Genomic DNA, 12,722 nt, shown 5'->3' with positions numbered 1-12,722 from the left:
TAGCTTCAATTACAACTTTTCAAGTGAAAATAAAAAAGAATTTACTTAATGGTCTCTCAGTCCCACAGGGATTTGAAGTCTTCCACTGGAGATTTATAAAGACACTAAAAGCTCCGTCTATGGACCTTTAATGTTTTCTATTTTGAATACCATTTGTATTTTATTTCTTCACTAAGTTTTATTGTATGAAGTATATTTTTATGCTTGAAACATTTCCTTGTTAGGTTGTAATTTTTGGCAAAGCAAATTTGTAATACACTTACTTTAAAATTAAAATTTATATTTTCTGTTACCAAAAAATATATTTTAATATTTTGAATTACCATTATGATTTTCTGGTCTGTAACTGAATATAAAAATATTATTAGTATATGATTTTAACTCACATATTGATATTTTGAGGAATACAAAAAGAAAATTTTGTTGGGAGCACAACTCAATGGGAGAAGGGTTTTTAAATTTAACTGAGGCATGAGACGATGGATAAATAATACTTCCTGTTGGAATGAGGGGGGCTGCATTCATGGGAGTGATGTCACGCTTCCAGATCATTGTTTTCCTTACTCCTGTAGAATTCTTAGAACATCTACATGTCCAAATCTTGTCACCTCAGACCCTTGGTTGGTCAGTGTCCCTCTTCCTAGGTAACATTATCTCCTACTACTTGCTACTTAGGCAATTCTTACTGTGTCCTCCACGTGCCAGGCCACTGTGTGAGTGTGCCCTTTCCTTTATTGCAATGCCTTGTGGATTCTCTCCACTTCCATGAATGTCCTCTGTCCAGCACATATGCCACCTTCTACAAATTCATTCCTGTCTGTAAGCACTTTTCTCTGGGATTTCTCACAGATTATGAGTACACATTGTACTGTCCCTTCCCCATTCTTAATTATGTGTCACATATAATTTAGTGTTTTATTCCAATTCTCTTTTTTTTCCTGCAACTATTTCAAGTCTTGCCAACCAGGCCATAATTTGGTCCTATTATTAGCTTTCTATCTGAAATGCTATGATATTGCCATGAGCTCCAGTTGATGTGTTGAAGCCAGAAAAATCAAATCTAAGGTCTAACAGGTTTTAGGGTCATACCAGAGTTTATCTCCCTTCAACTGATGCTAAAACCAGGTGGAATTGTCCTTTTCTGACAGTAGGGGGGCTTCAGATCAATGTCAGTAGGAATGTGTTTGTAAGAATGAGAAACACTTTATATGGTAGGGCATATAAGAGTTTTAAATGGCTGTATTATCATGCTCTTTTCACTCACTAAGTGGACTAATCAAGACTTGCAGTTTCCTTGAGGAAGACACACCTTGAACTTTGAGGTTTTGATGGAAATTAGAGCTGACCCCTAAGCTGAGCCATCGTGGCCATCTTAGGTGTCTCTGCCCCTTGGCTCCTTTTATTCCCTTTGTGTGACTGTGTGAGGACCTAAGAGACCATCCCTACAATGCTCTTCATTATTGGGCCCTTTGACAAACTCGGAATTAGGCAGGAAAGGCAATGTTGCCAGGCAGAGGCACTGCCCGCTCACATGGAGTCAGCATCTCTTAGCGCCCTACCTGTAGGCTGTGGAGCACGTGTCCTTGTATTCCTGGAGCTTCACACATACCATGTTGAGGAACTGATCTGAATATGCACTCAAGTCATGCATCAGGTTCATGAGGTCCTGTACTGTCTTCTCCACGATGATTGTGCTCTGGAAATGAATAAAAAGGAAAAGACACAGAAACTGTGAGGTGTCTATTTAGAAATAATGTACAGGACAAGCAAGACAACTGAAAGGATAGGACAGCATTTGACCTTCCTGAGGGTTTGTGGCACCTAAAACTGTGGATTAAAATCAACAACCAAGAGGAGGAAAGGATACAGAAAATGTGGTACATTTACACAATGGAATACTACTCAGTAATTAAAAACAATGAATTCATGAAATTTGTAGGCAAATGGTTGGAACTGGAAAGTATCATCCTAAGTGAGGTAACTCAATCACAAAAGAATATACATGGAATGCAATCACTGATAAGTGGATATTAATTAGCCCAGAAGCTCTGAATACCTAAGACACAAGTAGCATATCAAATGACTCCCATGAAGAAGTAAGGAGAGGGCCCTGATCCTGGAAAGGCCTGATGCAGCATTGTAGGGGAGTACCAGGACAGAGAAAAAGGAGGGAGGTGATTGGAGTATGGGTGGAGAGAAGGCTTATGGGACATATGGGGAGGGGGGAACTGGGAAAGGGGAAAGTGTTTTGGAATGTAAACAAAGAATTTAGAAAAAAAAAATCAACAACCAAATAAATATCTCACACAGAGCTAGTCTTTTAAAGACCTGAAATGTATTTTCTCAGAAATGGCACAGGATAGGAATTTTTTCAAAAGATTTTGTGGATTTCATGGCATCTACAGATGTCTCTGTATCTGGTTTTTTTTTTTTTTTTAATGGTGCTGTGGATGAAAACCAGGATTTTGCACTCTCCCTGAGCAACGTCCCCATTTCTTGCTGTTTTTGAGACTGAGTCTTGCTATGTAGCTCAGGTAGGCATTGAACTCATGAGACAACCCCAAATGGCTTAAATTAATGACCCTCCTGCATTCATTTCCCAGGTTCTGGAAATACAGGCTCCTGTTACCAGAACTGGAACTCATTGTAGGGGAGTACCAAGACAGGGAAATGGGAGAGGGGGTGGATTGGGAAATGGGCAGAGGGAAGAGGGCTTATGAGACTGATGGGGAGGGGGAAACTGGGAAAGGGGAAAGCATTTGGAATGTAAACAAAGAATATAGAAAATTAAAAAAAATTAAAAAATTTAAAAAAGAAAAAAAAAAGAAAGTGTTCATAGTCAATAGAAACCTTATTTTCACCTTTGGGATTTATTACTACATGAGTAAAGATATAGAAGCAGTGAAAAGAAAAAGTCTGCCATGATTTATTTTAAATTCCAAAACTACCGCTGTATTAAGAACTGCAAGTAACACTTGGGCTATCTCTCTCTCTCTCTCTCTCTTTTTTTTTTTTTAACTTGGACTATCTCTTATATTGCAGGGTATTTGTAGCATGAGTTTTATGATTTGAATGTCACATAAGCTTATGGTTATCATGAGTGTTTACAGGGTTCTTACAAGTGCGGGGTGCAGCACTAAGCATTTCACTTGGTTTACCTTGTTAACCCTGTAATTACTGTCAGTGAAAAGAGGAGTAAAGAGGCTGAGAAGGATGAAACAGCAAAGCAAGGGCCCAGGCCCTGCTCACTTTACCTCCTACTCTGCTTTAGCCCAGGCCCGGGGTTCTGACCACATTCCACTATTTTCCATGAGTTCCCTGTGCTTCTCATTTATATCTATGACCATAACAACCGAAGGAAATAGCCAGCTTCTGGAGAGAAAGGCTACTTTTGCTCTCTTTGGAGCTTTCCATTCATATCTTATGGGCTGGGTTGGTTTTGGCCTGTGCTAAGGTTGCCCAAGATGGTGGAATCACATGGTGAAACTAAACTGCTCGAGGCCTGGCTGGAGCCTAAGAAAAGAGACTGTTGCTGGGCTCTGCGGTCTCCCACAACCCAAGCCCCCAGAGGACTGCACACAGCTGTTCTACCCGACTCTTCCAGCTTCAGCAACTTTCAATAGATCTTTTCAGAGGAAGGCTGTTGTGGGCAATCCCAGGGCCAAAGATGGCACTATTGTCAGCAAAGGTGAGGAAGGGCACACATAGACTGTGACTTTATTGAACCAAAGAACCTCCAAACTTAAAAATAATGAAACCGCCTTACAGCTAGAGCACTAGGCAGCAAGTTAGTATTCCTTCTGAAAAGAGGAATATTTGATAAATTCTAAGTCTTTGAGAAAAGACTCAGTTTTTTTAAACCATTATTCCATGACTCTTGCAACAAGAGCAGAATTACACTGAAGTAAGTATTAATCGCATGCCTACCTTCGGTCAATAAACAGTTTGCTATATATTTATTAGAATAAAATCACACAACAGTTTGCTATATATTTATTAGAATAAAATCACACAGGTTATAGCAGAGTTAGTCATAAAAGTAAATATTAAAAAATACTTTTTTACAGTCTCACAGTGACCTAGGAAAGAATCAAAGAAGTATTTTATTATGCTTAAAGATACACTACAGAGGGAGGAATTTAGATAATTTTCCCTTAAAAATAAAAAGATCTGATAAAAGTAAATACAATGGAGGATTAGCTTGAATTATGTCTTACAGTTGTATGCTTATTTGAGATGATTTGGTTAGAGGCTTCTGTCTTCTATGCCTCCTCCCCTTCCCATTCCAACTGAAATAATTAGAAGGAGAGAAGAAAGGAACAATATATTATGTAAGGCAAACCTCATAGGAAACCAAATTACAGTCTCTATAGAATCCTCACAAGTTCAACTTCCCTTTCTGTATTGATTTTGAGATTAAAGCACTGCGGCTTCACCCTGATCTATAATCCCATTCCTCTGTATTTGTGTGTGACTGACAGGAATTGATTCTGCTCGGCTATATGTCCCCAAGTTAAGCATCTAAAATCCCCATCCCAATTCAGAACACAGGATATGCTACAAAATGTGGACAGCAATTAATAAAGCAGAAGGAGCTCAGCAATCCTCACAAAGCCTGTTCAGGTCTAAAGCACTGTAAGATGAACATGAGGAGATTACTCTGATCATTAGGAGAAAGGGCTTGGTTCTATCCTCAATTACATGATTGGTAATCAGCTTCGGGTAGCTTGGGTAGCCCCTTCCGTTACTATGACTCAATTTAGTCCACTAATAACAAGGATAATTTGATTGCTCCTTTATTGGCCCACATGACTCATGTATTCAGTCTGTGCATTGGTCCTCTGACACTGGCTGAATGAGTAGTGTGTAACTGCTCTCAAGCTATTGCAGGTGTGTCTGGCTAGATCATCAGCTTCTCAGAAGCGACTGACACGCCCCTTTCCTCTCATTCATCTCCCATCCTTCCTGCCACTAGCTCATCACATGGCAGCATCCTCAGAACTAATAAAAGAATGCTCGCATAGGAAATGTAAAATCTTCTCACTGAAAGTCACATTGGCCTGAGACATGGGAAACAGGCACCTGCAGCTTGCAATCTCTTTGGGTGAGGGAGGTTTGTTCTATATCTCTGCAGTGCTTTTGGGTAATAAGAATGGAATTGACAGAGTTTGGAGGAGAAAGGATGACTGAATAGTCTCTAGAGGTGGAGGTTTTGGAGGTAAGCAGGAAATACCAGCAGGGACTAACTAGAAAGGCACAATTTAATTCCAATGGCTGTGCTCGACATGGCCCCTATGTGATGCTATATGATTACATACAATTTCTGAGCTATTTGGTTGGTTTACCTTGTCACCGCAGCACTCTGGATAATCAATCACTACATTCTCTTCAAGGAAAATGAAACTGTACTCTGCAAAATGATGGGAATTTTTATGGGGAAAAAGGTCTACCTTTTTCAAGAAGTTACAACAATTTCCAAATCAGTGGTTCTGACAGATAAATGCTGGAAATATTAAATTCCCACAAGGTCAATCCTGGTTTTCTTTGTTTAACTTTTGGTTTGAGCATCACTACTACTTTACTGGTGCAGTGTTAATTTAGAAGTTTACCAATATGAGTATAAGGACGTCATAATAAGCAAAACTGATTTTGTTCATTATAATTGCTATTAAACACATTTTAAGTGATTTTTATTTATTTAGAAACAGCTAAGTTCACAATTCTTACAACTTAAGTTCTGGGCAAAAGAAAAAAATCCTAAGCCGGTGAATGCAATGAGAAACTGCTCTGAAACATCAACAACTGAAGTTCTGACAGGCATATAAGAGTAGCCCAACGCGCAGTTGGGTGTATGAGAGCCAGCTGTTTGGTTCTGCATTGAAAATAATCTACTTAGAGCTAAAGTTAACTCCTTAGTAGAACACTTGCCCTGCACGAGGGTAACCCTAGAGTTGATTCTAATCAATGTACAGACAAACAAATAAATCTTACGAATGCAGAGCATGTTTCCTACCCCCCTTTGGGGTGGAGGTGGGGGACAGACCGAGACCAATGTTTGCTAAAATTGGGCTTCAAAAAATAAATATAAATATATAAGACAATTATAGAAAGTTGGCATCTTTCTCACATGCTTTGGAAAATAGTAAGATAAAGAAAACTGAAATTGTTTCTATACTGGGAGACTTGAAAGCCTTCATATATTAATGGTACCATGAATCTTCAGGAAATGACTGTAGTAGGCTTTTTATTCTAATTAATGGACTTAAAAAAACTCAAAACATAAAAACATTTATCATAGATCATCCCTTTACATTTGCTGAAAATGTATTTGTAGGTACATTTTCTACAGCAAGTAGGCTCATGAGATGCTTGGACATGCAGAGGGAGAATTTTAGGGCTGCTTTTCCCATCCACTCATTTCTCTTCCTAGAATACATACCTGCTTCATGTACTCAGAGGCTTCTCTCCAGTTTCATGCACATCCCTTGCTCAACCATACTAGGCTACCAGTCATCTCATGCTTGCATCCAACTAACCTCCTGCGCCTGCCTCTATGCCTTCTTGTCCCCTCTATCTTTCTGTGTACAATGCTCTTCCTATGCCATGGATCCCTTTCTTGATGCATTAGCACATGTGTTACCCACTTTAAGTGTCATCTTCTATGGGCTCTGATAATCACTGGCTCACTTGGCTCTCCCATCCACTAGACTGTAATTTTAAAAAAGTACACTTAATGACCATTCCCTTATATCACTAACACTGGTCCTGTATAGCTAACACAATGTAGATTATTTATAAATTGTATTCAATGAAGTAAGACATTGTACTCTCAGAACAAAACCAAAACCGACCCCCCCCCCATGAATAATCACATGATGAGATCAGTTAGAATAGTAGCCTCCCTTTAAGAGGGTAGACTGTGATAGGGAAGCAAAGGATCTTTTAGGTGCTGGATATATTTGGAATGGGCTACTACTGCATGAATAAAAGCATGAACAGTCTTTGTACTTAAGATGACTATCCTTTATGCTGTGAAGCTTAACAGAATAGGAAACAGTTTTAAGTTATATTTGATCATGTTGCTCACTGCCTTCAAACTCTTTAGTGGGCTAGGCTGATGTTTTTCAGATAATGCAAAAGGCCCTATACACGGCTTCCATTTTTTATCTCTAGCCTCCTACCACCCCCACCCCGATCTGTAAGGTTCAGCTATGTTGGACTCCTTTCAATCAGCCATGACTATTTCAGGGTCTTATTATTACCTAAAATGTTCTGTCCCTTGTCCCCTTTGTCTGGACAACATTTTCTTATTTTTGCAACCTGAGGGAAGACATTCTCCCCTCCTTCTGGAAGATTCTTTCTAAGCCCACACTGAGAGGGGAGGGGGCTTCCTGCTAAAAACAGCCAGAACATCTTAGATTTGTTTTCTATAACATTTCCATGCTTTTACTTGCTCTCCCAATGGTCCATAAGATTTCTGAAAAGAGACGGTATGTATAGGACCTGACACGCAAAGGGTGCTCAGTAATAAGCTCCTTAACTCCAGTCTATACAATGATTCCCTTCAGCACCTCACTGAGGATGGAGGATGACAAGTAGGTAATTGAAGATGTTCTCTGAGGTTTGTTTTTCAACAAAAACATCTTATACTTACAGCAAAGCCAGGAAATTACCAACAAAAAATTGACCATTCAAAGAGGAATGAAAAGTAAAACCATATAGAATAAGATGTTGCAGAGCAAGGCAAGGTAAAAGACCTACAGAATAACAGATTAGTGGTACACGTGGACAGTGAGATGCCGCAGAGCAGGGCATGGTAAAAGATCTACAGAGCAACAGATTAGTGGTACACGTGGACAATGAGATGCAGAGCAGGGCAGGTGTTACAGACTGGCGGGATAACAAGAATTTTTTGGTCCAGGAAGACACGGGTCTGGCGGAAATTACAAACTGACATGACCACAGAGGTGGTTTGAAATCTGAATGTGTTTTTGGGTATTTCCCAAAGTCCAGTCAAGTTAACATCCCAAATTAAGTATCATATACATCTGTAAAAGGCTAGCTAGGCTTTCTCGGGCAATACAGGGTGTTTACCCAAAGTCCAGGGCCCATGCGACTAAACTGCTTCTTCATCTTGGTCTCGATGTCGCGCCGGCTCGGGAGCTGAAGAAGGATGATTCTTGGGCCAGCCTCTTGGCGAAAATGGCGACATTGTAGAGCTTGGGAAGCTGTCTGGCTCATGCTATCTTTCAAGAGTCCTTTTGCCATTCTTCTCTGTGCCATGCCTAGGGCCATCGTAGGCCCTCCGAAGCCCTTGGTGATCAGTTCCTTGTAGTCCCTAGCCTCAGCCCGGGGCCGACCTAGGCCCTGGGCGATAGGCTGGATCCGCTCCAGCCTCTAGCCCTTAGCTCGATGAATTAACTAACTGGCTCCAGCTTTTTGGGCCAGCCTGGTAAATTAACCGGCCGTCAGCCCTTAGGCCCAGCCTGAATGAACTAACTCATTCCTCCTCCGAGTGTCTCTCTGAGTAGAGAGAATCTACTGCCTCTCCATTCTCTCTCTGACTCTCTCTCTCTCTGACTCTCTCTCTCTCTCTCTCTCTCTCTCTCTGTCTCTCTCTCTCTCTCTCTCTCTCTCTCTCTCTCTCTCTCTCTCTCTGACTCAATTGCGTCTTCCTGAGTATTAAGTATAAACTGTAAACTGAATCACACCTGGATAAGCTAAGAAAGGTTGTTTTTCTCAAGGGCTCCCTGCGTGAGGCCTGCAACTCAAAAGGCCAATTCCTCATAAATTTACCTTGCTATTCAGGTGGGCCTGAGATAGCTTGTCTGTAAGCAAAATCAAGAGTTAAAGGCATAACTGGATTAACTTGTGGGGGAAGGTAGTAGCTATGGGACAAGGTATCAACTCAAATGTAAATTCCTTCTACCTTGCTCAGTACTCATCTGTATGGCAGGGACCTCATAAGATTTTTCAGATGTAAATATGCTTAGTCTGGTCTATTGTTTGGAATCCACCTGCCCTGAAAGAAATGACTGAAAAGCCGAAAAGAACCTGTGACTAGAGTTTCTGGAATGCCTTTTCTACCACAATAACATAAGTGGTTGGAGCAAAGAAAAGCAGAATTTTTTGCTATAAGATGGATTCTTACATATCTATATTTGCTTGGTTATACCATGCCCGTCTATAAGGAAATAGGAGAGATTAAGAAATTGCCAAGTGAGAGTTTCAGCTTCTAAATATACAGAGAGGTCTGATTTTCCCAGGAGACATTTTTTCTTTCACCTCTGTCTGTAATATCATGTTTACAGACTTAACTGGGCACCACAGCAGGAAGAGTAAGAGACCTACAGAGTAACAGATTAGTGGTACATGTGGACAATGAGATGCTGCAGAGCAGGGCAGGGCAAGAGGCCTAAGGAATAACAGATTAGTGGAACATCTGAACAGTTCTAGGGATCAAGAACACGGAGAAACTGTTGAATGGAAATGGGAGTTACAGAAGAGTGTTAAGTATCTGATTTGATGAGGAGAAGCTCAGGATTAAAGGTCACTGTTAAGATGGAAGGCATTTGTGCTAGAAAAGTGAGTGTGTGTGTGTGTGTGTGTGCGTGTGTGCGCATAAGCTATGGAAAAAGAAATCTTGGTGGTACATGGGCGGATGGTAAACTTCAGTTTTAAACTGTTCTATCCACTCACTGTAGAAACAAACAGGTACATCTTTAGAAAGTTCTAAGATTGGTCTGCCCCTTGCAATGCCTTTCTCGGTGTCCTGTTTTAATGTCTTTTGCATTTTTTAAATGTGAAACTATTACTGCTGACCACCAGGTAAGAGCTGTCTAGGGAAGATCAAGGATATTTAACTAGTTCATTAAATGGAAAACCATTTTTCCTGTGTGTAACACTGGACTAACTGAAGAGTCAAGGCCAAAAAAAGGACAGGATTCCTGCCTACTAGCAATTATGTATGAACAAATAAGTTTATCTAAAATATAGCAGGTGTATAGAAAAATAGTTAATGGTACTGAGGCAGATGGTTGGACAGTGTTAAGAAAGAAGGATTTGCACCTGAATTGAGTGCCAAAATAACAGTTTTTATAGGCTGAACAAGAGTACTATGGAAGACCTTGAGGTTAGTGAAACAGTGTGTATATGCACTAAAATTGGATTCAAGCACCTGAGAGGTCCTTTGTGATGGGAAAGAGGGAAAGTGGATGTGTCAGAAGAGCAGGCTGAGAGGCGGTCAGAAGCCAAATCATTTATGAAGTATATATGTATAGAGGACAGAACATTTTGAAAATCTCTTGTTGAAAAACAAGATGCAGCAAATGAATCCATTTTGATGTCATTAATCACCTGATGACCTAAATCAAATGTTGATTTGTAGTGTAGTCAAATAGAAGCATTCTGAAGCTCCTTCATCAGGCCAAAGAAGTAAGCAGGATTTATAATTGCCTCAGAAAAAAAATGATAAAAATTTTGGAGAATCAGAAAAATATAAGATTTCTTTAGAATTCATAAAAGTAATTACACAAGCTTATTTGCTCTTTAAAACCTTGGTGAATAAGACTAAGATGCTCAGTCTGATGACTTCAGTTTGATTCCTTCTTACCTTTAAGGGAGTTTTGTTCTGATAAATAGTGTGCTCAGGTACTAGCTGGAGCTGGATTTTCAAAACATAATTCCTTAATTACAGGTGCTATACCTAATTTCTTGTTTGACTTTTAGTATTTCCAGAGTAGATGTTTCTCAAGTGCAATTGTTCTGGAGTATGGTAGTGCAATGCTGTAAGTATGCAATAATCACTGTAAATAACTTCATCTGAGAAGAATAGAAGAGGCCATAGATTCAACTTTGAAAGCATATGGAAAACTGATCATGAGATTTGGAATAATTTAAATCTATGCCATGACCTTGACTTCATGATTAAAGTGAGAAAGCAGCACAGGAAAATGAAATACTAAACTTATATTAGTAATTGTTTTTGAGAAAATAACAGCAGATCACATTTCATTATTCTTTATATTGATATAATTTTATTTTGTTAAAGGATATGTAAGGGAGTAGTATAGTAGAAGCTGCTGACCAATCTTGATTTCTCAGTCAAAAAGAATAACAGTCACTATGAGATACTTAAAAGTTTTATTTGCTTTCAAATAACATCCTGAGGCCTCTTAATTATTTACTTTACATGAACTCTTCCTCTTAGGAAATGACAACTAGTCAACCTTGGCCACTGCTATTACATTGGACTTCCCAGGCTACTGAACTATTTTATACTTGGAGAAGATCACTGATAAAATATCATTAATAAAACATGTATTGCACCAGCATTTTCACTTCAAACAAAACAAAACACCAAAATAGCACCAACAAAAACCAGAGGTAAAGAAAAAAAACGCTGAGCAAGAGGATTAGCAAGAACACCTGACCATAAACAAGGCCCAGCACAGGAGGCAGAAGAACCTGGAGGGTTTCCTCCAATCATCAGTGTCTTCTAGAGCTGTCAGTCACAGCTATGTATTGCTAAACACTCTGCCCAAAGGGCTTAATATTCCATATTCTACAGTGGAAATAAATACACATTGGAAGTCCCCTTGTTAGTTTTTTAACATAACAAATACTGTTTTTTTTTAAAGCTAACTTATTCAAAAGGAAAAAATAAAGTAGCAGCAAAAAAGCAAAAAGACTTGAAAGGGAACTGTCTAGACACATTTATAGAGAACAGAGAGACCATGAAAGACAAATTCTGACCCTTAGAGATCTCAAGTGCCAAAACTACTATTCCTTTCTCTTACTATGGAAATAACTACAAATGTAAATACAATTTATGTTAAGGTAAAAATAGGGATTGTAAGATGAACAAACTATCTTTCACCATCCAGTACTCACTGGAATGGCGTCAGTTATGTGCCAGACAATATCACAACACTATGCTGTAGGATGTAGCAGTGCTACAGTGCACACACAGGCACACAGATTTCCTATCTTCTTGAGGTTTAACTTTTAAAGAGAAATTTGAAACAAACAAGAAGATTATAGTGAACCTGACACACTTTATATGCAGTATCTTATTTAACTCATGATAATCTTATTTAGGCCTCAACAAGGTACATATTAACATTCTATTTTACAGTTAAAAAAAAAACTGAGGTGCTAGGTTCTACAAGGTACACAAACACACTAATACAAAGTAATAGTTCCATCTAGTATTCTAGGTCAAGCAGCCTAAATACACAGCCCATCTTCTAATCACTGTTTTTGTGTTGCTTCTACTGCCCTGTAAATGATGGGCTAATAATGTCTTTGGTAGTTTGTGGTAATGTTCAGCAAGGTCAAGATGACTGACAGATGCTTGCAGAAGGTTTATACACTTTTGCAATTGTTATAGTGATGGATTTGGTGAGGCCAGGTTTTCGGAAGGCTATGAACACAGGGAAGAGAGGGAAGAGAGGCAGTCATTGGAAACATGCCATGGAGGAAGGTTTGAAGCATGCAACTCAGTAGGTACACAGGACAGACAGGAAGGATGATCAGTTGGATGTTCTGTTTGGCCAGCCTTCCAGAGGCATGGACCTTCAATGCCAGTAGCCAAGGGTCTATTCATGGATTGCTCAAATCCTCTATTAAGCCTTCTTTTCTCTTTTTATTTTCCCCAAACTCTGGCCTTTTAATACACCAGGAATTGATACCTAAGATGAAAAGACAAAGACAGACTGGAA

The 12,722-nt window shown here is 39.4% G+C and overlaps 1 protein-coding gene across 2 annotated transcripts in view; it reads right to left on the bottom strand.

The window, feature by feature from the left end:
- The window catches only part of Exoc4 (exocyst complex component 4), a 772,455-nt gene that overhangs the window by 184,857 nt on the left and 574,876 nt on the right, over positions 1–12,722 (bottom strand). For both annotated transcript variants that reach the window (XM_052173402.1, XM_052173403.1), the window contains one exon: positions 1,560–1,696. In XM_052173402.1, the coding sequence (XP_052029362.1) occupies positions 1,560–1,696 (137 nt within the window). The remainder of the gene's footprint in view (positions 1–1,559; positions 1,697–12,722) is intronic.

Source organism: Apodemus sylvaticus, chromosome 2 (assembly GCF_947179515.1).
Source record: "Apodemus sylvaticus chromosome 2, mApoSyl1.1, whole genome shotgun sequence".
NCBI lineage: Eukaryota > Metazoa > Chordata > Mammalia > Rodentia > Muridae > Apodemus > Apodemus sylvaticus.
The sequence above is the reverse complement of the archived record's forward strand: the minus strand, read 5'-3'. Positions and strand labels throughout refer to the sequence as shown.